At 33.2% G+C, this 25,353-nt stretch overlaps 3 protein-coding genes and 2 long non-coding RNA genes across 15 annotated transcripts; 2 read left to right on the top strand and 3 right to left on the bottom strand.

The window, feature by feature from the left end:
* The first annotated feature begins 267 nt into the window (after positions 1 to 267).
* On the top strand, positions 268 to 5,082 carry LOC100790534 (E3 ubiquitin-protein ligase BOI). Of its 7 annotated transcripts, none has more exons than XM_041010425.1 (5): positions 268 to 522; positions 1,369 to 1,580; positions 2,707 to 2,885; positions 3,568 to 3,926; positions 4,443 to 5,082. In XM_041010425.1, exons 3-5 carry the CDS (start codon positions 2,780 to 2,782, stop codon positions 4,989 to 4,991), a joined length of 1,014 nt encoding a protein of 337 aa, XP_040866359.1. In that variant the 5' UTR covers positions 268 to 522; positions 1,369 to 1,580; positions 2,707 to 2,779; the 3' UTR covers positions 4,992 to 5,082. The 7 variants fall into 7 exon arrangements, with proteins under 7 accessions (XP_040866359.1, XP_003519957.1, XP_014620220.1 ...); XM_006574562.4 differs by having other exon boundaries at positions 269 to 522; positions 1,369 to 1,633; XM_014764730.3 differs by having other exon boundaries at positions 269 to 522; positions 1,238 to 1,633.
* Positions 5,083 to 5,633: 551 nt separating this feature from the next.
* On the bottom strand, positions 5,634 to 10,807 carry LOC100798995 (DNA (cytosine-5)-methyltransferase DRM2). 3 transcript variants are annotated; one of them, XM_006574561.4, is made up of 9 exons: positions 10,639 to 10,799; positions 10,291 to 10,352; positions 9,911 to 10,039; positions 9,267 to 9,372; positions 9,119 to 9,168; positions 8,379 to 8,475; positions 7,800 to 7,924; positions 7,052 to 7,699; positions 5,634 to 6,245 (listed from the first exon to the last, which is right to left on the bottom strand). In XM_006574561.4, the coding sequence occupies exons 2-9, from the start codon at positions 10,291 to 10,293 to the stop codon at positions 5,808 to 5,810; spliced, it is 1,596 nt and encodes a 531-aa protein (XP_006574624.1). In that variant the 5' UTR covers positions 10,294 to 10,352; positions 10,639 to 10,799; the 3' UTR covers positions 5,634 to 5,807. The 3 variants fall into 3 exon arrangements, with proteins under 3 accessions (XP_006574624.1, XP_025980431.1, XP_003519822.1); XM_026124646.2 differs by having other exon boundaries at positions 10,291 to 10,338; positions 10,639 to 10,764; XM_003519774.5 differs by lacking the exon at positions 10,291 to 10,352 and having other exon boundaries at positions 10,639 to 10,807.
* A 3,892-nt stretch (positions 10,808 to 14,699) lies between these two features.
* LOC100808042 (ADP-ribosylation factor 2) lies at positions 14,700 to 17,830 on the top strand. 2 transcript variants are annotated; one of them, XM_003519789.5, is made up of 7 exons: positions 14,700 to 14,851; positions 15,292 to 15,461; positions 15,948 to 16,018; positions 16,162 to 16,281; positions 17,000 to 17,118; positions 17,206 to 17,287; positions 17,564 to 17,830. In XM_003519789.5, the coding sequence occupies exons 2-7, from the start codon at positions 15,314 to 15,316 to the stop codon at positions 17,567 to 17,569; spliced, it is 546 nt and encodes a 181-aa protein (XP_003519837.1). In that variant the 5' UTR covers positions 14,700 to 14,851; positions 15,292 to 15,313; the 3' UTR covers positions 17,570 to 17,830. The 2 variants fall into 2 exon arrangements, with proteins under 2 accessions (XP_003519837.1, XP_006574623.1); XM_006574560.4 differs by having other exon boundaries at positions 14,716 to 14,851; positions 15,302 to 15,461.
* A 217-nt stretch (positions 17,831 to 18,047) lies between these two features.
* Positions 18,048 to 23,658, bottom strand: LOC121172601 (uncharacterized). The gene is made up of 5 exons (XR_001383759.2): positions 23,579 to 23,658; positions 21,076 to 21,271; positions 20,383 to 20,527; positions 19,141 to 20,124; positions 18,048 to 18,740 (listed from the first exon to the last, which is right to left on the bottom strand). It is a non-coding gene; the product is annotated as an uncharacterized lncRNA (long non-coding RNA).
* Positions 23,659 to 23,742: 84 nt separating this feature from the next.
* Positions 23,743 to 24,883, bottom strand: LOC106794302 (uncharacterized). Of its 2 annotated transcripts, XR_001383761.3 has the most exons (5): positions 24,807 to 24,883; positions 24,579 to 24,684; positions 24,413 to 24,482; positions 24,117 to 24,280; positions 23,743 to 23,848 (listed from the first exon to the last, which is right to left on the bottom strand). It is a non-coding gene; the product is annotated as an uncharacterized lncRNA (long non-coding RNA). The 2 variants fall into 2 exon arrangements; XR_001383760.3 differs by having other exon boundaries at positions 23,749 to 24,280.
* Between the last annotated feature and the right edge of the window lie 470 nt (positions 24,884 to 25,353).

The following is a 25,353-nucleotide window of genomic DNA, read 5'->3' as shown; positions in this document are numbered from 1 at the left end:
TGGGTGTTATTTATAAATAAATAATAATAGAAAACATAAAAAGTAATACAATAAAGATTTATTTTATTGTATATTCATAAATATACCTTAAAAATATTAAATATAAATATTTTAATTTCTTTCAAAATTTCAGCACTAAATGCTTTTTATATTCTTTAAATAATAATTTCTAGTAAAACAGTCAAAAAAAGTATTTTCAATAGAAAAATATTTTTATGTTGAGTCTGACCACCATGGAAATCCCACAAATTAATAATAGTTGTCCCTCTCTCTGTCTCTCTCCATTTCTTATGCAACACCCACTCCTTCTTCCTATATTCTATTCATAACTCTCATCATTCATTCATTCATTCGTCATTCATCTTCCATCATCCATCCACTTTCCTCAATCTTCCATTCCAGATCTCTCACCTTCTTCTTCTTCCTCTGTGCCACCCTTTTGTTCCATGATTGTTTTTTGTGTCTGTATCAGCTTGATCTTTTTGTTTTTTTCCTTGTTGTAAAAACATTTCAATCTGCAAGGTATGTACTGGGTTCTTGTTTGAATTGTTCTTCCATCTTTTCATGCCACAAAGTATTTGAATTTTTAGATTGTAGTGTCTGATTTGCGTTGCAGTTTTCCATTTCCTCCTCTTCCGACCATCAAAACGCATGTCCCTGAACATCAAGATAGCTTTTTTGTTGTCATGTTCTGTTCTGTATCTCAGCATTTAATTAGTTTTATTAATCTGAGTGAAATTTTTTTAGTGCTTTCATATTTATAAATTTATATTATATATCTCTTAAGAATTGAGATATTCATCTTGTTATTTTGCATACATGTTAGTTTTGATTACTCATCTTGTCTTGGTAATTCGTCAGATGCGATCAAAATTTTAATGAACAGTCGTCAGATTTATTTGGGAAGTCTATGGCTTCTATTTCCATTTCCATGCATCACTGCTTACCAAAAAAAAAATTAAAAATGGGAAAAAAATAACATATATACCCATTTATGGAGATTCTATACATTTTCTTTGTCACTTTTCAAATTATTCGACTGATTTAGGCAAAACTCAATCATTTTTTTTCTGGGGAAATCATTATACCATTTTATTACTTCTATTTTTTTGTTTTATTTTATCTTTGTTAAAACTAGTTATATAACTTGTGCTGCACTTGCCCAAATATGGTTCTGCATAAGAATGACTTTCCTAGATACTTTATGTGATTGTTTAAAGTGAATATTAGGAAACAGTTCAGAGATATTGTTGTTGGAGCTCAATGTATCTGCTCTGTGAGCGATCCATGTTTGGGGTTAAAACAAATTTTATGCTGGCTGTCAAGGGCTTAACATAACTGTTCTCCTTTATTTGGGTTTGAGACTAGCTATGAGACTGTAGGTGGAGTGAAGATGAATGTGTGTCCACAAAAGAAAGGATAAGATACGAAATGATAGTATCAAGGAGATATTCACATGACAGTTATTGAGGAAAAGAAGATCGCAACTCAATTAATGTGATTTGGACACGTGCAAAGAAGTCCACTCGAGGCATTGGGGAGGAGAGTAGATGACACGGTTTTTAGCCTTTTGTGAAGTGGTAAAGAGAGATCTAAAAGGACATTGGACAAAATTATTGAAAGGGATTTCATGGTGAATAATATACTTAATAATTTGGTTTTTAACTAAGCCCAATGATATTATGTGATCCATGTAGCCGGCCTCACTTAGTGGGATAAGGCTATTATTGTTGTTGTTGATACTGATAGTCAATTTATCATTTTATTTAACTCTAAAACTTATTATTATTTGAAACTCAGCATTTGCTTCCTAGGATTGTTTGCATTCTTATGAGAGCATGTATACTAAACATATATAAGTGAAGATATACATAATCAGCATTTAACCTCGATATTGCTTCTCAAGACTTCCCTAGGGGAGTGTTTTGGCTTGCTTTTTTTAACTTCTTAAGAGCAGAAGCTCTTTTATTTCTCAGTTTGGCCTTTTCTTCATTAAACAAGCTAACTTTATTGAGCTACTTTAAAATTGTGTTTGGCCAAATTTCTCCCTCCAAGGAGAAGAAAACCCCAAGAAAAGCTTGAGAAGGATATGGTTAACTATACTTATCTTTAATATCAATCATGTCTTTTGGTATTACTGAACTTGTAAATAATTGCTTTGGAACTTTAGTTTCTAATCTTAAGAACTATATGGTTAGTTTTTAAAAATGCTTCCTCCCATGTGCTACCTGAATTTCCTTTGTATTTATCAGAATACTTTATCTAGATATTACTGAAAGTTAATATTAATTTTTTCATCTTCAAATATTTGATTTTACCTCATTATCACAAAATGCTGCACAATTAGCCTTTGTTTCTACCCAAACATTAGTTTATAAATATTTGCAACTCAACCTTGAGATGGAATTTGTCTATTTTCATCTTTTTGTTTGAACATGCAGATGCATTGGTATATTGATTTTTATTTTTTTAAACTAAACTACTTGGCAACTAGGAGACAAAGAAATATTTACCAAGAACCATCACAGTCCACTTCCAAAGCTCACTTATAAGTATACTTCATTAGACCATCAACCCCCCAACCCTTACAAGCCAAATAGTTCAAAGTATTGTACAGATGTGGTTTTTGGTGCTGTAATGTTTGATGTTAGCTTTTCATTATTCAAAGTTGATGCTGAGTTTTTCCTTTTCCCTTTTTTTGTGCAGATAATTATTGGCAGCTTCACTAATATCTTTTAAGACTACATACTTTAGCTAGGCAATCACATTTCTTGGGATAATGTTGGGAGGCAACAACGGAAATTGCTTGCTTCCTGTTTTCTTGGACGAAACTCAATTTCAGCATCAAACTAATGTGTCAAATCAATTGCAGTTGTTTGGAAATTGTGAGTTTACTCCTTCCTTTTCTCATGTAACAATCAATCTTTTCACTGTATCATTTGAATGTGGTTGTTAAACAGGGTATCTCTGTTTTGTTGAACTTATGCTTTTGACGTGGATTTTTTCTGTTTTAAGATTTGTACTCAATAGCTACTTTCCTCCATGCTGTACTTTCAACAATTTTATTCTCTAGTCCCTACTGCTATAGGGATGATTATGACATCTCCTTTCCTTTTTTGAATAGGGATGATAGTAATGGGTTATGAACTTGTCTTGATTATTGCATGTATGCATGTTTTGTTAGTGTGCATTGCTTGTTGTGCCACCTAATTGTTTATGTGTACCTACTTATCCTGCATTGTATCTCACATGTTTTGATTTTGAAATACAAGAGTGGTAATGGTCCTTGACATGGCATTTGTTTTGATTGTAACTAGGGGTGATTTTCTTTACTTGAATCTTGTAGTGTGTCTGAGCAACAAGTTACTGATTGTGTATACTTGCTGTTGCTAGTGCTGAAATTCTTATTAAATTTAGAAGTTATTACATATTTGTTTCAAATTATCATTTTATGCAGTTCCATAAATAACCAGATAAAGTAATTTGTATGTCCTTTAATAGCTTTAGTATTTTCATCCATAGTTTTTACCTTATCACTGAATGATAGACATGCAATATCTCTTGCAGTACAAGCTGGATGTAGTGTTGACCCAGTTAATTACTTTGGAAATGAGCATATCAGCTCCATGATTCAGCCTAATAAACGAAGCAAGGAAATGGAAGATATATCAAAACAAAGGCTTCAGATTTCCTTAAACTACAATGTTCATCAAGATGATGCTGAACGATTAGCAAGTATTCCAAATCCTAACCCCGTGTCAACAGGATTGAGGCTTTCATATGATGATGATGAGCGTAACTCATCTGTTACTTCTGCAAGTGGAAGCATGGCTGCCACACCGTCTATCATATTGTCTCTTGGTGACAATATCAGAACTGAGCTTGATAGGCAGCAAGAAGAGTTGGACCAGTATGTTAAACTTCAGGTAATATATGAAGATTGCTATCTGTTTTTTTCATTTTGTGGTGATGTTTGTGGGAGGTCTTCTGGGTACAAATGATTTATGTTCAAAATATTTCTGTTCATTAGAAAGGTATAAAGGACTGGCCTGTGGCTTAATCCAATGGGAAAAGGGGGAAAATACTAATATTATTTCCTTTTATGGTAAGATGTTTTTAGGTTTTTCTTTATCAATTTGCTCCTAGTATCTTGCTTTTTCAAATATATTACTGCAGTCATTCTGGGTAGAATTTTCTGGTTATGTTTGTCCAGTCATTACCTAATTCATTAGGAGTTGCTCTTTTGAATTCATCTGAAATGTTCAAATCATTTAGCAAGGGTGATGGTGGTATTGTAATGGAAAAGTTTTTAAATGATTGTTTTTTCTATTGCACAAAGCTATAAGAACTAGAAGTTTATACTTTAATTACGGAGTTATCAATTTTTGTAATTCTTGATTCACACTTCTCTGAAATGTTATTACAATTATTTTCTTACATAGAAGGAACAACTGTCAAAGGGAGTGAGAGACATGAAGCAAAAGCACATGGCTGCTCTCCTTACCTCCATTGAGAAAGGTATTAGCACGAAGCTAAAGGAAAAAGACGTGGAGATAGAAAACATGAACCGAAAAAATAGGGAGCTGGCTGAAAGAATAAAGCAGGTGGCTGTTGAAGTGCAAAGCTGGCATTACAGAGCAAAGTATAATGAGTCAATTGTCAATACTTTAAGGAACAACCTTCAGCAGGCAATCTCACAAGGAGCTGAACAGGGGAAGGAAGGGTTTGGAGACAGTGAAGTTGATGATGATGCCTCATATATAGATCCTAATAACTTCCTGAACATTCTGGCTGCGCCTATAAACTCTACTCACAAGAGCTACCAAGATATGGAGAATCTGACTTGTAGAGCATGCAAGGTGAAGACAGTTTCGATGTTGTTGATGCCTTGTAGGCACCTGTGCTTGTGTAAGGATTGTGAGGGATTTATCAATGTTTGTCCTATATGCCAATTGATAAAAACTGCAAGTGTTGAGGTGCATCTGTCTTAACTTACAAAGAACGGGATATAAGTCACTGTTTTCTTTGTGATTTATCTGCCTAATTTCTTAATGTTCAGCTCAAAGTAATTTGTCTCTATAACAAAAATCGACTATATCTAAGGATATTATTATGTCCTCTTTCTCAGTGACTTTTACCTGATTATTGATGATGACATTCATATTATTACTATCATGATGAAATAGAGAAATTGGGGAATATAATGAGAAGTATGAAATGGAATTTGTATTGTTTCGGATGAACTATCTCCTACCTAATTGTATGACCATTAACCTGATTTTCTCCAAATTAGCTATTGTGCTCCCTTACGCCATTGCATTCTTTGCGGCTTAAACAATAAGAACATATTACATGGCTCTAACTTCACTTTATTGTAATCGAATAAAGTGCTATAAAAGGGTATTAGGAATATTATTTTAGATTATCAAAGAGTCTAATCACAATTATGACCAGGTTGCCTCTGTTCTGTAACATTTATTTTTAAGCAATTTTTTTCATTGACCTTGTTATGAGGTACTGCCTGTGTGCGCATCAGTTAGCATATAAGAACACTCGGTTTAAGAAGCCTTTGCCTTTTCTTAAAAAAAAAAAAAGTTAATTCTTGTTCACATGGATATAAGCAAAACCAGGTGTGACAAAAAGAACATAAAAACATTACCAATATAAGATAAATTCGAAATTACAAATGTTTTGTTACATTTCTTGGATCTATTGGATTCTCCTCCTCCTATTATGTGTACATAATTTTTAGTTGTTCCATACAAAAATGGGAATTAACAAAATCCACTGATGTACTTTTTTTTGTTTCACAGAAGCTCATCTCTCTGTATTTCCATTACTGCCTCAACAATCCTAAAATATTCGTAAAATAGTGAAGATTGCTCTCCCTCTAGTCCATGTCTACTAACTCTATTACTGCCAGAAATGTTGTTGCAGGGGCTGCCTCCAATGATGAGGTCAAATCCACCAAACTTGGTTATCCACTGGCTCAGCTCATTTGAAGAGACTTTCTGTACATCTTCAACCTCAATTAAGTTTCCCCTCTGGTTAGTCTGTTCCCACCAACTGCGAATGATGTTTCTGTTCACCTCAGCTATTTCCACAGATACCACATTTTTAAGCATCATCCCAAGTCGATGCAGAGCAACCTCGGCACCTCCGATGCCAGAAAAAAGAGACAGGACATTGATGCCATTTGGAAAACGACCCTTCAACACTGAAAGGTGGTAGGCAACTGTATTAACCTGAAATCAATTCCATTTACATTCAGTCAAAGAGCTTTTTCAAAGGAAGCCAAGAGGGTGTTTGAAAGAACTTATGGAAATCTTATTTGAACTTAAGACTACTATAAGCTTTTTGAGAAATGATACTCATACAACAACTCATACATGTATCACAAAGAGAGAGAGACACAAAAAATGTTCTATAAAATGTTGTACGAGTATCACAACTCAAGCTTTTTATCAAAATATGTTCTTTTTAGCATATTTCAGTAAGTTTGATGGTCTCCTGTCAAAAAAAAAGTTTGATGTTTATGGCATTAGTCCTTATAAGATAACAGCATAGTAAATAAGTTGTTTACTCAAATACTTTTTCAGAAATTTATTTGTTTCTTTTTATAAGACTTTTTTTTTAAATTTTTAGATGTATTAATTATTTTTTTCCTATATATTCTTACTTAATTATTCTTTCTCCAAACATTAATGAAAAACAATTAAATGAATACATAGATAAGAAAAGGGTAATTTTGATATGATAGTATAAATAATTGATAGATTTAATATGATTAACTAAATTAACTACTTTAATTAAAGGACGTGAATTAATGGAAAAAATCTTATAATTAGGGACAAATGAAATACATCTTTAAGAGTTAAAATACAAAAAGAAGCCTAAGTTTGATTAGAACCTTTTAAAATTATCATTTAACTACAAGTTGTCGACTTGTCCTACAATAGAAAGAAGTTTGATTTTTTTTTTCATTTAGTTATCATATCATCACTGTAAAAACTCTTAAAAAGTACATATAGTGTAAGATTCAATAGCATACCTGAAATGCATTTCCAAGTGACTTGTATCTCTCTGTCCGGGTGACTCCACCACCTCTGGTGTGATCCCTTGGGAATCCCAGCAACATCTCATATTCATCAGGTTCAAGAGGTGCCAATTTGTTTTTTCCAACCCACACCAAGTTCCACTTTCTAATCTCTACAAGTACATTTTCTTGGACATGTAGAGGAGGTTCATCACCAAATTTCTCAAGGAGTTTCCTTATTCTCTCTGTAACTGGGCCAGGGGCTACTCTAGTTAGAAGGCAATTGAGCTTTGTTCTTCTATCCCATGAAGGCCACCATTTTTTAGTTGTAGGAAAAGCCTCTTGGATAGTTAGTGGTGGGATAGGAAGCAGGGGGGAGCGGTTGTGGGTGGGAAGATTATGGATATATCCTCTTTTTCTTGTTGCAGCACAAAAGTATTTGGAATCAACATATTCTGGTTCAATCTCATAAAGAAAACGTGATATAGTTTTCCAAACTCCTTTAGGAGCAAGAGCCACGTTTTCAAAATAGAAGTATGGTTTATTTGCTACTTCTCTTGGGAACTTTCTTGAAATCACTTGACTGGCTTCATTAAATATACCCAATCCAAGTTTTACTTTCTTACTTGTATGAAGATAATATTCACCACTTGGTTGACAGGGCTGAAGATATAACATAATTTTGAGAAAAGTACTTGATTTACTGACATTTTAATTAGAAGAAGACTTAATAAAACTAATTTGATAGGACTGTAAACCACACCTTTTCATGCGTATAATCAGATGCATCATGTTTATTGTTAGGTGACTCTTGCGGTGAGTGAAGACCCTTTTCTAACTGAGAAGCACTAATGAAATCCGCTAGCTCACTGATATGGGCCTTAGGACCTGCCAAACGAGAAACCAAAATATTAAAGAACTACCACTAGACAAATTTCTACATGCTACATGGAAAGTAGGAGCCCTATCCTTGCATTGCATGTTAGGTTAGTAAAACTCATTTGGTTTCGTGACTAATTATTTGCATTGTATTCAAACCAAAGAGATGTTCATAATTTGACCTCATCTATCCTATGTTGAAATTATCACTATAATTTGACCTCATCTATCCTATGTTGAAATTATCACTTTAATAAGGAAATGTGTTAAAATGCAAACTGAGAAATTTAAGCTCAAAGTTTTAAAACTAAAGGTTTGTTAGCTCATTTTTCAGGATTTAATTATCCATCTGAGATCATTTAATGCTGCTGATAGTGGGAAAAAACGGAAGAAAAAGAAATAAGAAACATAAAAAGTGTTAATAACATATATGAGTAACAATTATATAGTAAAGTATACGCACCACATTTGTCTATAGCTGTCAAAGCCTCCTCAAAAGGGTATCCCATATTGACAAGTACGGACAATGCCTCATCTTTCTCTACTGTTAAGGGTTTTTCCTGCATAAAAGGAACCAGTTAAATGGAACCCATATACACAATGTCAGCATAACAAACCAGGCCATCCAGATTAAGTATGTATCTGCAAAGAACATCTCTCTAGTTTCTAGTTTCTATTCACGTGCCAGTTTGTAAAACAAAGCCTACTGTTCTAAATGCTTCATATATATACCTAATCAACCACGACCTATAATATATCCACCAGCTGCTGCAAACTTCTATACTTTCACAATATAGATATATGTTACCCACTAACTAGAAATGACATGTGAACTTACTATTAGATGTACCAAAATTGTTTAATCAACCTTGTATCAGAAAATTAAAGATCAAATACAAGTAATGGAGAACCTTATATTAAATTTAGAGTTTTAGACTTCATCTGGTAATGCAATTGTGGTAAGTTGGTAATCCAATGACATGAGCTACATTCCTACTCTTATAATTTTCCTACCATGAATCCATGATACACTCTAGAACTTCAGATTCTTCCCTGTAAAGTCAATTCGTTATTCCTTGTAATTCATTTGTTCTACTTCAACAGAATCAACATATATAATGCACTGAATCCTGGAAGTGAAAACTAATAACTTAAAAAATTGAAATAATTTAAAACCCGTTGATTGACTTAAAGTATACTCACAGCAGTAAGTGTTAGCAGAGCTTCCATAATGTCCTCCTCATTATCTCTTCCTACCACGGACAAAAAACAAAATGTTATCATTTCAAGACAAGTACTAGAAGTAGTAAACAGGTAATAGTTATTGAATATATTAAACGTGAAAAAGAACCATTTTCATCAATTGCTTTGATCACTGTCTCTCTGGAAAATCCCATTCCCACGAAGAGATGAATCAGCTTGGAATGTTTAGCGCTCGAGCAACTTGCACTACTCTCCTAAACAGAACACAGAATACTTCAACATTATAAAAAGAAATACAAAAAACAAATTTGCACCAACACAGATAACTATACATTTTCTTTAATTTGTTTGAAGAGAAAAATTGACCTTTAAAGATAAAATTCAATTTTTTCTTCAATTCAAATTTCAAAATTTTCTCTTTCCTCTCAAACAAACAAGTAATGATTGGTGAACACCTCTCTAGTCCAAATACCTCGATATATAACATTTTATCATTTTTTTTTATCTATCTCTTCTTATTATCATACTTACATTTCTCTCTTTCTCTTATTAGGTGTCACATAGCTTCTTAGTGTCCACAAATCATTTTTGCAAACAAACAAAGGGTTAGACACATTATGTGTGAATTTAACCACCGGACAAGTGAATACACGAGGGACAAGAGCAACACAAAATCCCCTCTTAGGTCCTTCTATATCATTATATCATTGTAGGTATATCCTAGGAACTTCAGAGAGATGAAAGTCTCAAACTTAGCAAAATCATTGTGAAGTAACTGAATGCAGGATTTACCCCCACACTATCTTCACAGCTCTCTTGACTAGAAATGGTTGGATCCGAGGGAGGTATTCCAAACACCTCAAGCTCATCATCAGTGTTCCAATCATAGTCACTGGGAGAGCTATCATCACCTTCTGAACCCTACATAATTTTACAACAAAAAAAAACTCAACAAAGGAATGAGTTTTCAAAGCTTAATCAATATTCTATTTCTAACTACCAAACTTGTAATCAACAAATCTAAACCGCAGGTGTTCAAATATTCAAGCTTAATGGCAGTGAAACAAATTAGTCGCTGAAGCTTTAACCTTGAGCTAAAATAAAGTTTTTTGTATGGGTATGATATAGAATGAGTAATGGTAAATTTAGAGAGGGAACGACATGAAACATACCATGACTTAGCAGATAAGTAAGAACTCTCGACTCCACAAACAAGTTTCCTATGTTCGTAGCACTATCAATGTATCAGAGAGTGAGAAAACAAGTAAATTAAGGAATTAATTACACAATGAAATGCTGCAGTAAAACTAAAACTTCATTTTTGTGTTTTAAAAACTGAGGCAGACAAAAGTACTACGTAACGAGAACTACACTGTTCCATTGGAATTAAAACTAAAGAACCCAAGTCGTAGAAGAATGAACGGAAGATGCCTCAAAACTACAAGGTTACGGAAACTACATTGTTACATTGGTATTAAAACTTAAGGAACCCGAGAAAAAAGAAGAAAAATGTTGCTAACCACGTAGTTGTGGAACTGCATGAGGCGTACTAGAGAAGAACAAGATCAAAGGAGAAACATGTTTTGGGTTTGTTAATTGAGAGTTGAAACAGAAGAACGTGAAGTATGAGTTTGCTTTTAAGGAACAGAGATAGAGAAAAACGAACAGACTCAAAAAATGGCCCACCTTGAGGAATCTTAAATTGAATACATCGTAAGTTCTAGAACATTCTCTGACACGCTCTTTTGTATTACATACACTCTTTTTTTTCTTTGGCATTTATTATTATTACTAGATTAGTTTAGACAATTCAATTTTTATGAAAAAAGTGATAAATGAAAAAAAAAATGAATGCTGTAAAATAAAAGTGAGAGGCAGAGGAGTGTGCCCGTGCAATAAGCTTTTTAGTTTTTGCACAGTAACTGTTACATAAAAAAAAAAAATTAAGTTGTTAGTCCTCAAACTATGGACTTTTGAATTTTTGTTCCTAACATATTTTTTTAAAAAATTTGATCCCAAAATAATTTGTTATTATTAAAAATAATCTTTGTCGTTAATGTCTTTTGTTAAGTGATGAAGTGTCATGAAACAAGATAGATTAAATGTCACATGTATATATATCACATACATACCATGTAAGTTTTATTATATTTAGATAAATAATTAGAATATTATGTTATTAAAATGCAAAAGGAAGAGAGGATAGTGATTATTGAATCCTAACGCTCTAAACACACATAAACGTACAATAATCACCCATGAGAAGATTTGCGACACAGATTAACAATTCATCCTTCTCATCTGGAGTCTATGGTGATATTTATATTCACTTAAATAGACAACTTATCACTTAATAAAGATTATTAACGGTAAGGACTATTTATAATAACAAAAAATTATTTAAAATCAACTATTTTAAAAAATAGTTTATGGATAAAAAATTTAAAATCCTCATAATTTGATGACTAAAAACTTAATTAACCCTAAAAAAACAGAGAGAGAGAGAGTTAGAAAGTAGGAGAGAATAAGTGAGAAGAAGAAAAAAAATTATAAATGTATAGATGAAAAGTACTATTACCATCAATACATTTGACACACTCAAGTAAAATTTAATAAAAACAGCAATATCAAGACAAATTCATTAGATAAAAAATGACGCTTAAAAAAAGACACTTAAAAAAAGACTTAAATATTTATTTAATCCTTTTAATTTTTTCTTATGACTTTTTTTATTTTTAATTGTTATAAATTATGTTTGTTTTAATTTTATTTTTATAATTTTTTTTTTCAATATTCAAAGTCTTATCTAAATTATTTTAAGAATTAAAAATAAAACAAATATAATTTATAAGGAATAAAACAACCATTGCTCACTTTTCTGAAGGTAGGTGTGAAGGATCGGGGCCCTATATTTTTATAATTGTTGGTTGGAACATCTATGATTTGTGAAGTTGGTGGGATTAGATCCAGGTCCAAAGTTGGAAGTGCTTTGTTTTGAAGGAGAAGCTTAAGCTCAAGGAGTGGCATAAGGAGGTTTATGGGAATTTATCCTTTGGGATAAGGACTGTGGTAGATGAGTTAGATGACGTGGAGGTAAGACTTTGTGAAGAGCAACCAGTTGATTGTGATCAGAGGAAACTTCTATCCTCTGAGTTTTGGAGGTGTGCCTGAATTAGGGAGAGTATGCTGGCCCAAAAATCCAGGGCTAAGTGGATCAAAGAGGGTAATACCATCTCACATTTTTTCCATGCTTCCTTGAAGGACAGGTACATAAAGAATTATCTAGTGGGGCTACATACTGAGAACGGGGGTGAGGTAAAGGATGTTGTTGTTCATCACTTTCAGAGGATTTTCATGGAACCTAACTTGGAGCGTCCCTTCTTATCAGGTATTCAGTTTAATCAGGTGTCATCTTGTGATTGTGTTTCTCTAACTGTTTTGAAGAAGGATGTTGTGGGTAGGTGTTCTCCCAAAGGTTGTGACTTCCTCCTGAAAAAGATTGTCCCCAATCTTTATTGGAATATAGACCAATCTCTCTTATTGGTAGTATGCACAAGATTATTTCGAAGCTTATGGTTTGGTTCTGTTATTTCACCTTGTCAGATAGCCTTCCTGCCTGGTAATAGTATTTTAGATGATGTTATGGTGACTAATGAGCTCATTGATCTTGTTCAGAAAGGCCAAAAAAGTTGTTTCCTTTTCAAAATTGACTTTGAAAAGACATATGACTCTGTTAGCAGTATGTCAGTTCTGGTTAACGATAGTCCTACAGGGGAATTTGTGGCTCAACGGGGGCTTAAGCAAGGGACTCTGTTGGGCACTCTGTTGTTTTTTATGGTGGCTGAGGGGTTAAGTGGCTTAGTGGGTAAGGCGCATATATAAAACCTTTTAAGGTGAATGATTCTATGACTTTTTCTTTGGTCCAATATGCAGATGATTCAATCTTTTTTGGTGAGGCTTGTGGGCTATCAAGGCTATTTAAGGAGGACTCTTGATTATGGGGTAGCGGAGATAATCCTTTTTCAGTTCGTTTGGTTTATGATTTGATTATGCCAAGGCCAGAACCAGGTGGTGTATCAGTTGTTGTGGCCATGTGCAGTTGAAGTATAATCCCATTATACGCGGCATGGATTTTGGTTTAGGGGAAGAGATTTAAGAAGTTTCGCTTTTTGATTTGGCATACGACTTGTTGGTGCATTTGGATTCATCGAAATCATATCATTTTTCGGGGAAAGATTGTGGATGTCCAACTGGTGTGCTTTAGCATATCCAAATGATTTCTTGGACTTGGTTTGGATATTGAACAACTTTAAAAGATTTTATTATTTATAAGAACAAATTGTACTATTTAATCATGATTTTTAAACAAGATAAAACAAATTTATGATATTTAATCAAAATTTTTAAGATTATTCTGTACCACAACGAAATTTGATGATATTCAATTGAAATTATTTATAAAACTCAAAGATTTCAGTGAATTATTTTTGGTATTCAGTTGAGATTGTTTCCGAACCACCACTGCGACTAATCCATCCAGGGTTGCCGTAGTCATGTTACACTTTCGTGTTTATGAACGATTTGATCATGGTTGGTGGCAGCATTTTATAGCTTAATCAATAATCATCAGCACTTGCAACGTGAGAGTCAATTAGGGCACGAAGAAGATGACGGTGAGAGAAGGGTCATTAGAAACTCATCGATTGAGGAATCATGTTTTCTTTCCTAAATAAAAATAGTGATGATTTTTAGTTATTTTTATTTTAAATTAATTATTTTAAAATTTAAACACTACCTGCATACTAATGTTTACTAACCAAAATACAAAACAATCAAAATAAATTTTTTTAAATCATAAAAAATTAAAATAAATTTTTTAAAATTTAATTTACCACACTAAAACATAATATATTAAAATTAACATTTAGTCTTATATTTTTATGGATTGCACTGTGTTCATGAACAGGTTGTTCATATGTTGCGTTTTTATTATTAATTAAAGTTATGTTCTTATTGGATCATTTCTGTACTGATTTTTTTTTTGAGTTTGCAGGTGGTAAAAAAGTTGACAAATCTAAATATTTAAATTAAAATAAAATATTTTTTTATTATAGTTAATTTTGTCCGACATAATCATAAATTCTTAGTATAATTTTATAAGTATTTTAAATAAAATAAAAAATGTTTTTAGTATTATAACTAAATACATTCTTTCTCCTTTTAACTGGTTTTGATGTAAATATGGGATTGGAAGCTTCGAAAGAATTAAGAATCCATAGATAGAGGCATAGGCGGTGCTTGTGGTTACTATGGCTTAAATATTTTTTTTTGGTCGTGTTACAATTTTTTCTTTTAATATTTATAAAATATGTTTATTTTGTTTTTTATTTTTAAACTACTTTACATAATAATTTTTCTTTTATTGTTAAAAAATTTTATTTTATTATTTAAAATTTTTTAAAGATAAAAAATAAAATAAACACATTTTAAGGAATAAATCGATTTTTTTATAAACAAATATATAAAAAAGCTAAATTACATGAAAAAAATGACCTTAATTTTATTTAAGTAAAAAGAAGGAAATAAATAATTCCCGTACCTTTGTCGCTCTTATAAAATCTATTCTTGTTGACGCTTCTTCACCCCCATCTCGCGTTGGTGCAAAGCATCCTTCGCTTCAATCTCTCTCTCTCTCTTTGCGCTTTCTGCAAACCGAACATTTCATCTCCAAAGGTAATAATCACAAACTTCAGATCCTATCTTCTTCATTCCGTTTCCTCAATCTCTTCATGCAAACGGATTTTGCATTTCCACTTCGCACTTCAATTTCCGATTGAATCACTGTTTTTCTCTACCGTTTCATATCTTCGTTTTCCTTTATTCTCTCTCTTTCTCTATGCTTTGATCTGCTTGTTTCCTGATCAATCTCTCCAGATCCTTCCGTTTTTCCAACCTGTTATTGTTATTCGTTGCGATCCGTTTCGATTTGCATGCTGCTGTTTTTTTTTCTAGATTTTATTTGAGATCTGATTGAATCCGGTGATGATGTTGACGTGAATGTGTTTTCATTTGCGGGAGAAACTGTGCTGTTTTTTTTTTTTTTTTAATAAGAAGCTCTATTTCGTTTTGGAGATTTTTTTTTAATTGAAAAGTTGTTTGAATTGTGAAATTAGGGATCAACAGGTCGAAGGAGAAATGGGGCTGACATTCACGAAGCTTTTCAGCCGGCTTTTCGCGAAGAAGGAAATGCGAATTCTGATGGTTGGTCTTGATGCTGCTGGTAAGACCACTATCCTCTACAAGCTCAAGCTCGGAGAGATCGTTACTACAATTCCTACCATTGGTGAGTTTCTAAATTTTCTCTTTTTCTCCTACCTTGATAGATGTATTATTCTAATTGTTCTTTACATGTAGTAGGAATATGTCTTACCGGTTAAGATTATATAGAATTATCTTAATTAATTACTAATGTCTTAATTATTTAGTTAGGACTCATGATAATAACTGACTTCAGGGCCACTAGGCCAGTTGCGTCGATGATCTTTTAAGATGGAGTGTGATCAGCATGTTTCTAAACCTGTGAAGAAACCTTAACAAATTGAATACCGAGATCCCAAATTATGTTGGTTATTATGTTTTGCTTGATGTGAGATCCTGGATTGAAGTTGATCTAATTGCGGTGAAAATAAAATAATCTTCGAACTGTAATATTACTTTTCACAAACGTTGGGGGTTATTATTGGTTTACTATTTGGCGTGTTAGAGTGCTGGAATGTTTTGAATATGTTATGTTATATATATATGCATTGATGCATTTGTTTTGTTTCAGGGTTCAATGTTGAGACTGTGGAATACAAGAACATTAGCTTCACTGTTTGGGATGTTGGTGGCCAGGACAAGGTGAAAATTTTGATTCTCATGCATCCCTTAAAATACAAGATATTTAGTGCATATATCACTTACCTTTCACTTCAAAACAGCACAACATTACTTGAAGAAATTTGTTGGCAGTCTGTGGCTGAATACTTATGTTTACTTTGCAGATTCGTCCCTTGTGGAGGCACTACTTCCAGAACACTCAGGGTCTTATTTTTGTTGTAGACAGCAATGATAGGGACAGAGTTGTTGAGGCCAGAGATGAGTTACATAGGATGTTGAATGAGGTACTCTAGTTAATTTATTTTGGCCTTTTAAGCCCTGTCTTCATATTCAAATTTATTCATGTTAGATGATACCCTGACATTTTGAGGGAACTCGTTCTTATAAATAAGGTTTGGGATCACATAGGGGCCAAATGAAAGGGCCTGTAAATTAGTTGAGATAGAAAGGTTTTAGAATCGTGTTGACCTATAAAGAAGATTCTTTTATGTAGTCACGGAACATTCAAAGATGACTTCTTGGGTATTGAGGAAGGAATGAAATGAATGTTCATTTTAAGCAGAAAATGTAATTATTTTGCTTATCTACTATGACTCTTGCTTTTCTAGCGATACATTAGTCTAGCACATGATGTTCATACTCAATGGTTGTCTTTATTGATGGAAGTGATAATTTTTATTGATCTTATGACTGAAAGCATTTCTCACTGCTGTTGTTAAATGATCTGTTTTTTGTTGGACCATAATTTCTGATAACTCTTGTATATTGATGTCACTATGACATCGTTTGGAAATTGAATGACCAGTTCTTACTCAGTCAATCTCCAGGAAAATTTAGTGCTTCTAATTGAACATACTTCTGTGTCTGTCAACTTCATTGTTTACAAGGATCATGATCCATGGCTAGAATTATTAGTCTCCTTGTTCTTTTGCTCTCTGTTTTATGTATTCTTGTGATGTAATGACAATGTTTATAAAATTTTTATTTTAATTAACTTTTCAGGATGAACTGAGAGATGCCGTATTGCTTGTGTTTGCAAACAAACAAGATCTTCCTAATGCAATGAATGCTGCTGAGATTACTGACAAGTTGGGTCTCCACTCTCTGAGACAGCGTCACTGGTAAAAAAAAAAATTAATAACACGGCCCTTCTTGTCCTATATTAGTAACTATCCTGTTGTAATCTAACACACTTCTGGTTTTTACAGGTACATTCAGAGCACCTGTGCAACCTCTGGGGAGGGCCTTTACGAAGGTCTGGACTGGCTTTCCAACAACATTGCCAATAAGGTAGCTATTGGTTTCTTTCCTCCTTTATAGTAAAAAACAACGACTTAAAAAAATGCATACTAATTGTATATGTTTAGTTCATTAGAAGTGGTAGCAAAAGTCTACCTTTCTGTTCTTTACTATTTCCCCTTTTTTTTAAATAAAAAAAAGCATTATTGAAAGTACTTGTTTGTGTTACCCTTCCGAGTTCCTAGTTCATTACAAAAAATGAATGAAAAGATGTACCTCTTTTTCAATTGCTGAGGTGATTTTCCCCTCTTTTTTTTTCCTTCACAGGCTTAATGCCTTTGGGAGACGGGAGTCTTGCGGATTGGTATTTCTGGATGCAGGGTTGAACATTATCTAGCTTTTATTTCTTGGTCCTCTTCCAAGACAACTCGAATTTGTGTTCATGTAATGTGGTTTAGGACATCTCGGTGCTAAACTGTAGTAGGATTTTACTTTTTGGGATGTGTAATACTCTGAGCTTTCTATTGGGTTTGGATGCAACGCCCATAACTGTAATGGAGATACTAATTCAATGTGCCACCAGGTTTTGTCTGATTTTTAGTTTTATTTTGGTCATGTATCATTCATATAATGAAATGGAGATTTTGTTTATTGTTTGTAAGATACCAGGAAAAAAAAAACTATATTCACTTCATACCTTTAAAAGATATGCATGCTTAATTTGTGTTCAGTGAAGTCTCCCTTGTGTTTTGCTTCGTGGATAGCATGGGCAATGGGTAACACTTCAAAGGAGTGGGCCTTGAATCTGAATTAGGTTCCCAGCAATCCGTAATAATAGTAAGCGTGAGCATACTTTTATAACAATTTTTAAATATTACACAATCAAAACAGATTCAAGTTATTACAATTTTGGTGTGATGTTTGATGTTTCCTGCTCATGTATTTTCAATTCAAATGTAACAAGATATCCAAGTCCATTTTTGAAATTTCTCCTAGAAATTTTCAGTTTTTGACAGTACTATTTTCTTATTCACAAAAATGTGTAGCTATTTTTTCAATAAAAACATGTACACAAATAAACAATTTAGGAAATAAAATTATGAAAAATAAATTGACCAAATGCTATTAGTATTGCCTTTTCATTGTTCTTAGTGGTTACTATTGCTCCGTTTTGCCTCAATGACATATACTTGAACTAGGGGCGCAAGAAAAGCTTAAAACAGTAAAGAGTTCAAGGGGCTGAAATCGTTTTCTTGAAACTCTAATTCCTCGACAGGGTCTTCTTCGAAAAGGAAAGGTGCGGGTTCTTGAGAATTGTGGGGCTTCTTGTTGTCCATCTCTACAACTGAAACAATTCTTTCCTCAATACAGTTTTCCACAATTTCAGTTCCAACCCCTTGGGACTGTAATCCAAGAAGAGAAATGCATTCTCCCTGGAAATCCAAGTCACAGGAAGACAAGATCCCAGCAATTGTCTTGCGAGATCAGGGGCATAACCGCAAATCTGAAAGTGAAAACCATTTTTAAATAATAAAGACATTTGGCGGTAAGACAGCCAGAGCTGTTCTTGTATAAGGGGTGAGTTATTGTAATGTAACCGGAGAATCCACTATTTCAGCTACTACAACAGTATATTATTCCATTGCTCCTCTCTTTCTTGTAAGGTATTTACCGCTTGAGCCATAGAAGATATATAAGGCCAAAAAGATAATAATCCAGATATTTACACCAAACATTCAGCTTATTGAATAGGAAAATCAAGGTTTTGAATTAAGAATTAAGACATTTATGCAAAACCTCAGTTTGAGGAAAAATTTTCATCAGTAAAAATACCGAGGGTCTACACAGACCACAAATGTGTGTTAGAGAGAGGGAAAAAGAGAGAATGATAAAGATGAATTTACCTCGACGTCACGTGAACTTAAAAAAGCCTGGGAATGATTCGCCTTCAAGTCATCTAGGGAAAGTTTAACTGCTCTCTTAACAAGGTTTCTGACAAGTGGAGACATTTTCCTTGGAGCTGGTATCATGGTCTTATAAATATTAAATATGTCAAGGAAGTATAAATTACATACAAATAAAGAAAATTCAGAAGATACATTGCCATACAAAATCCAATGTTCATACATATATAGGGAAATATGTATGCCCGAGAAGAACGTAAAGTGCAATTTTAACCCTGAAATGTAGATTTGTAAATTGGTTGTATGAAGATGGGTGATAGGAAGGAGAATATTACAGGATCAAATGCCGTTAGAGGTAGCCCAGCTAGCAGTGAGGGAGTGGTTAGCACTTAGTAGGAATATGCTTTGTTATAGGAGTAGTGCGTATCTGTTGATCCTTATCGGGTGTGTGTTTGTAGCATCTCTAATGCTCTAATAAAGGCTATATATTGAGCCATGATTGTATGAAAAAGGTAGAAAGAAAATACAAAGTTCCTTTTCCACATCTAGAAAAGGCAAACTGCTTGAGTTATGATACACTAGATCTGCTAAAGTTCAAGTAAGAACTACTGGACCGTCACTTATTCAATGAACAAATATAATATAACTTTTTTCTTCAAAGAAACATCTTACAGTAAAAGCATAAAAAAAGTCTCAGAATTTTTTTTGAAAAGAAATTATCTCAGAAAATAACAAGATGCATTTAATTGTCTCTGATAAAGATAAAAAGGATCTGTCCAGTGCTGGATATTGTTTATGATACGAGTGTAGCAAAATATCAATGTGAGTATCTGTAGGCAAGTTTTCCCATTGTAGTAATGTAACGCCATCTTGCTCCACTACGCCTCCTAAATTCAAACCATATGTTTTCCAGTCAATGCTTTGCAATGCCTTCACAGATGATTGGGAGATTGTACAAGGTGAAAAGTCCTTGAAATACAAAACCTGATATTAAAAATTGTTATCATCCAAATTAAGTAGCAGATATATAAAAAAGTTTAATGCCTGTGTACTGACGGTGTAAACCGTCATCCAATAATTACTTTTAAGATAATTATTTTAAAAATCAATAAATTTATCATACATGATGAGTTGTGATTGGATGTGTGTAACTTTTCACATGTCGGTGCATAACACTTTTTCTCTATATAAAATATAACAGAACATCTAAAGCATAAAATTCAAGGGAAATTGTTGAGGGACCTCTGTTTTATTGTCATATTCCCTGAAGCACGTTGTGTTCTGCATTGATATATTACTTATTACTATGACTGCCTCCATCACCAGTTCAGTGCGTAGTCGATTATCAGCGCAGCAAGCTTCCCCACTCCCAACTTTGCGCTGCTCCCTAACAAAGGTTCAAAAAGAAGACTTTCAAATCTTAGAAAGTAAATATTTTTAGAAAGTAAATATTTTTAGAAGGCTTAGAAAACCAATTTCTCGCATTTACTTCTAGATTTGACATTTTTCCTCCGAAATTAGTATAAAACGTTACAGATCAACATTTTAAATGGATCCAATTAATAATAACCTGCTACAATTCACATGCAAAATAAGCTTAGTAGCTGATAGACACTGAAAAATATCTAGATTCTGTCACACGTTAAGGGTTCTTCTACGTAACAACTATGACAACATATAAAGAACTGAAAACTACTATGCATTTCATTCTCTAAGTACAAAGTGTGGTAAATAGGGAATATATTGTTCCAGTGATAATCAACATATCTCATGAACTTTAGGATGATTATGATACCTACAAATGATCAAAGTATATAAAAGTAGAAAAGATCTCTTCCTGAGAGACTTAACCGCAGGAAAGTAATCAATCTACCAAGTCTAGAACAAAAAAGCTTATGATTCTAAATGAGAGCTGACTTGAGATTATGAATTTACCAACTAGGGAAGCAAGAGTTACACTTGTTACTTAAATTATTTCCAAGCTTAAGTACATAGTCTTCAATGCCTGACTTGAGAAGTTCTAGATTTGATGGCGACATTGGTAACTGGTTGCACTCATTTGTAAGAAAAACCTTTTCATGTACGATTCAGGAACTTTGCAATCTTCAGCTACTAATTGAATTGCAACATTCTGGACAAAACAATTGAATGAATCACTAAAACTGTGCCAAAGTCAAGGATTCTGCATTACATTTGCAAGTGCTTTGGATAATGTCAGCAATAAGGAACTGGAAGTGCAAATCAGCAATATGATTTGGTGGAATTATTAACTTCTGATAGCATGAGATAGAAGGAGAAAGCTCTCCAACAACAGCATTGACACATGATAACTGATGTGCATAAGCATATTCTGTAATTAAGACATAAAGGAATTATCAATTTTCTCCTCTTTTATTGCTTCTTTTTGTGTGAATCATTGGAATTTTGACATCCTCTTGTGTAGTATATGCCTAAACTGTTAGATTTATACTGTTTTAGTGGTTTTTGTTTTATAGAAATACAAATGAGGGATTGAAAAAGAAGTTTTGATGAATTTTGCTTAAGCACACTAGGCTCGCTTAGCGTGCTGAAGCCGCTTAGCGGGAAGATCCACTTGGTGTGAGGAAGCTGCTTGGAGAGCTTGAAGTCCAGCATGATTTTTAAGGAAAAACAAGAGGGAAAAGGGTACTACAGATTAATGGCACAATAGAGAACCTAGAGCTCGAAGAAGAAGACAACCCATTGAGAGCCACCAATTACCGCCACACTCATCTTCCTTCCATTCCTCCACATATTTTTATTCTTTTTTGAGTTAAGCCTCTCACGACAATGAGAGGCTAAACCATCCATTGTTGGGGAACTTTCCATCAAATTTTCTTGATGTAATGACTTTCACGATTTATTTAATGTTATTTCCAGTTTCATTGTATCTTTCTATACTTATTCATTTGATCACCCATGTATATATATATATATATATATATATATATATATATATATATATATTATATATATGCTAGGTTTAGGGTTTAGGCATTGGAAAATATTTTAATCCTTAGAACCAGAAAGAACATCTAAATGCTTTATTGCTAGCGATAGTGTGAGATTGTTTAGCCCGTTTATGCATCTTCTTTAGTAGTCATGCGGTTCAACTAATTTAGTTCTTGAGGGATTAAGAAAGAAATTAGGGAAATTAGGAGCTCTCCTGTGAGGAATCACGATTAGAGTACATTAATAGATTGATAACTAGAGTAATATTAAATAGAGAAAAATTAATTATATCACATTAAGAGTAGTTTCCTATAGGAAACCCCCAACATATTCAACTCCTGTGTTCACGATCCTTCGCCACTCGCATTGTTTGTTTTTCTTACACAATCATAGCTTAGAATAGTATCTAATTTACAAAAATGACTCAAAGTGCACTTCTTAAATCTATTCATTAATTGTATAAAAATTGAATATACATCATCTTGAGTACAAACAAGATCCATGTGGAAGCGATATTCGGTTTTATCACGATACTCGATTTTACCGTTTTAAATTACTACTTGAACGAATTGGTACACTTGCCAAAGAGTTAACAACACACTTCAAGTTATAGTTGCTTGATAAAAAAGTGAATACATATGAAAAATCTTCACTATGTCAGTTTAACTTACAAGAATCTTCAAAATTAGCATCGGTAAAATCAACAAATAAATAAATAAAAAGAATAAAAAATTTGACACACGAGTATAAACAGAAGATTGTTTTGTAGATAAACAGAGTGATATATTACAACTTCAACAAAACCATTCAAATAATATGGCCTCAATTTTGATATGCATTAAAGAAAAAAACTGCAGCAGACTTAGCACATTCAAGAAGCACATTAAAGTTACCTTCATATTTCTGCTTGTTAATGTTTTCTCTCTTTTTTTTTTCTTTCTTTTTTTTTATGTCAGGCATAGATTTTTCCTGTTCTTGATGTGGTGATTTAGAAACTAGGAACACTTACACTATCGATTTCTCAATATAAAAGATTTTGATAAACCAAATTGCTTTAGACACCACCCCAGTAGAGAAATGCAAAATCACACAAATTTCTGATGTATATAGCCTTATTAACTGTCTACAGCTGTCACTACTTTCTAATAATTGAAACATTTGTTATACCACTGAACAATATTATTTTAAAGCAATAGATTTAAATTTCTTTATTCAGTAAGCATTTAACTTGCTCAATTTACTTTCAAGTTCCAACTGAAAAATATGGCCTAATTGTTTCGATCTTGGTTCATGGTTAAAATTTTCTATAGGACTATCACATGACTGAGGCACAGTGATAATTAAGCTGTTTGATCAAACACATTTATATTGAAAACATCAGCTTAGTAAAAGTTTCATGTATCCCAAGTAATTTACTTTTCGCAACAAAAGAGTTTCGACAAATTAGCACTAGAAATTCAACACATACCTTCTATAAAAAGGTATGAATATCAACCAGTAAGAGATCAAGGCTAACAAAAGAAGACATACAAACTTCACTACCACTGCAAAATAAGACGATCACACAATTATTAGAAAGAAACTTAACCAACAATTGATCTTAATTTAATGTAGTTCAAAAAACTTGCATGCCTGATTTTTTCCCCATTTTTTATGTTTGGAGATAGTCGAGTTATTCTAGAGGAACCACTTCCCTTCAGGTTTATCTGATAATTATGTATCTCGGTATCGCTGATGCCTACAATGTCCATAGACTGCAATAAGAATCATGACAGTAACTAAACTAAACGTGGTAATATAATATACAGTTGAAAACCTGCTTCACTCTTGAACAGTGACATAGTATAATTACACGGGCACCAAGGAAACATAAAACTTGACAAATTTCCACATGGCTGGTGAAAAATGACTTCATATCAAAAGTACCTATACCTACTATTGAAATAATATGAAGAGAGAGATTAAAACCATTTTCCTTAGGCAAAATGGCTGGCCTGGCATATTACCTCCCACATCAATGCAAGAGCAATAGAGTTGACGCGGCTACAAGAATTGTTATCTCTTTTCTACTTTGTGCATGTGGGATATCTATATGCACAATGAGATCAAAGCCCAACTAACATGAGAACATTATTACACTTACTGGTGGTTTTGAGAGGAAGCATTCCATCTGTTTTACAAGGAGCAAAATAAATAAAAAAGAGATAAAAAGAAGAGTCAAAACAAGCCATCAATAAACAATTACAAAAAAAGAGAGGGAAAACAATTCAATTCAGATTGAATTAAGGAATTGTTCAGTTACCCCAATTGTCTGCAACATCCGTGGAAGAAAACCTCAAGTCCCGAAATTCCTCTAGGCAGCTCCTAAATGCCTGAAAAATCAAACAAATTGTTTCGAATAAAATTTATCTAATAACAAAATGTGCAATAGATAGAGCGTGAAGAAACACTTGCAAACATTTTCTTACTTGAGATTCGAAGAGAAGGGTGCGAAGATGAAGAGCGAGTGAGAATAACAGCGAGTCTGCAAATCTGCTCCGATAATCGGCATCTCTGATACGATGAAGATATTAACTGTAATCGCAGATTCACGTCACATAAATAAACGAACAAATCACGAAACTCGCAGGCAAAAAATTAAATATAATATATAAGAACAATTCGCAATAGAAGAGGAAGAAGAAGAAGAAACTTACATGTAAACACAGTTTCTGAGCAGAAGAAGACTCCATTCAGAATCAAAACTCTCTGGAATTCGCGGGCAGAAATGAGCAACGGTTTTCGAAAATCAAATTTATATATAACACTGAACGCGGTGGGCTCATGGTACGACCCGATGGCCAGGCCCATTAGCGTGTGGATGGGCCTCACTGATCCATAATCATGTCTGGCCCATATAACAAATTTTCTTTTCATAAAAAGAAGGATGACAAAGACTATTTTAGTATTTCTTTTAATTCACCAAAAAACAAAGACTGTTTTTTAAATAAATATAAATTTTACTTTCTGAAATATAAAATTAAAAAATGTGCATCACACATTCTGTTATTGTAAAAGATGAGATAGAAGAAGCAGTAGGGTCCCCAAAAAAGTGCTTTACATTCGGACGTTACACTTAAATTTCTGACTTCTTGCACTCACAAAGACAAGCAAGTATGAAATCCTTTTGCAGACAAATATGCTATTGCTGACAAATGTTGTTGATGACGATGCTGCTTGTTTTGACTGAATCTCTGCCATGTA

This window comes from Glycine max, chromosome 2, assembly GCF_000004515.6.
Source record: "Glycine max cultivar Williams 82 chromosome 2, Glycine_max_v4.0, whole genome shotgun sequence".
Classification (NCBI taxonomy): Eukaryota; Viridiplantae; Streptophyta; class Magnoliopsida; order Fabales; family Fabaceae; genus Glycine; species Glycine max.
This window is presented reverse-complemented; position numbering and strand designations above follow the sequence as displayed.

Coding starts and splice junctions, on each gene's coding strand:
- LOC100790534 (XM_003519909.5), top strand. CDS start 2,780: ATGTTGGGAGGCAACAACGGAAATTGCTTGCTTCCTGTTTTCTTGGAC. Junction 2,886..3,567: donor ATTGCAGTTGTTTGGAAATT/GTGAGTTTACTC, acceptor TATCTCTTGCAG/TACAAGCTGGATGTAGTGTT. Junction 3,927..4,442: donor ACCAGTATGTTAAACTTCAG/GTAATATATGAA, acceptor TTTCTTACATAG/AAGGAACAACTGTCAAAGGG.
- LOC100798995 (XM_003519774.5), bottom strand. CDS start 10,659: ATGCAGTTCCACAACTACGTG. Junction 9,373..9,910: donor GCTGTGAAGATAGTGTGGGG/GTAAATCCTGCA, acceptor TGTTCTGTTTAG/GAGAGTAGTGCAAGTTGCTC. Junction 9,169..9,266: donor CAAAGCAATTGATGAAAATG/GTTCTTTTTCAC, acceptor TGTCCGTGGTAG/GAAGAGATAATGAGGAGGAC.
- LOC100808042 (XM_003519789.5), top strand. CDS start 15,314: ATGGGGCTGACATTCACGAAGCTTTTCAGCCGGCTTTTCGCGAAGAAG. Junction 15,462..15,947: donor TACTACAATTCCTACCATTG/GTGAGTTTCTAA, acceptor GTTTTGTTTCAG/GGTTCAATGTTGAGACTGTG. Junction 16,019..16,161: donor ATGTTGGTGGCCAGGACAAG/GTGAAAATTTTG, acceptor TTTACTTTGCAG/ATTCGTCCCTTGTGGAGGCA.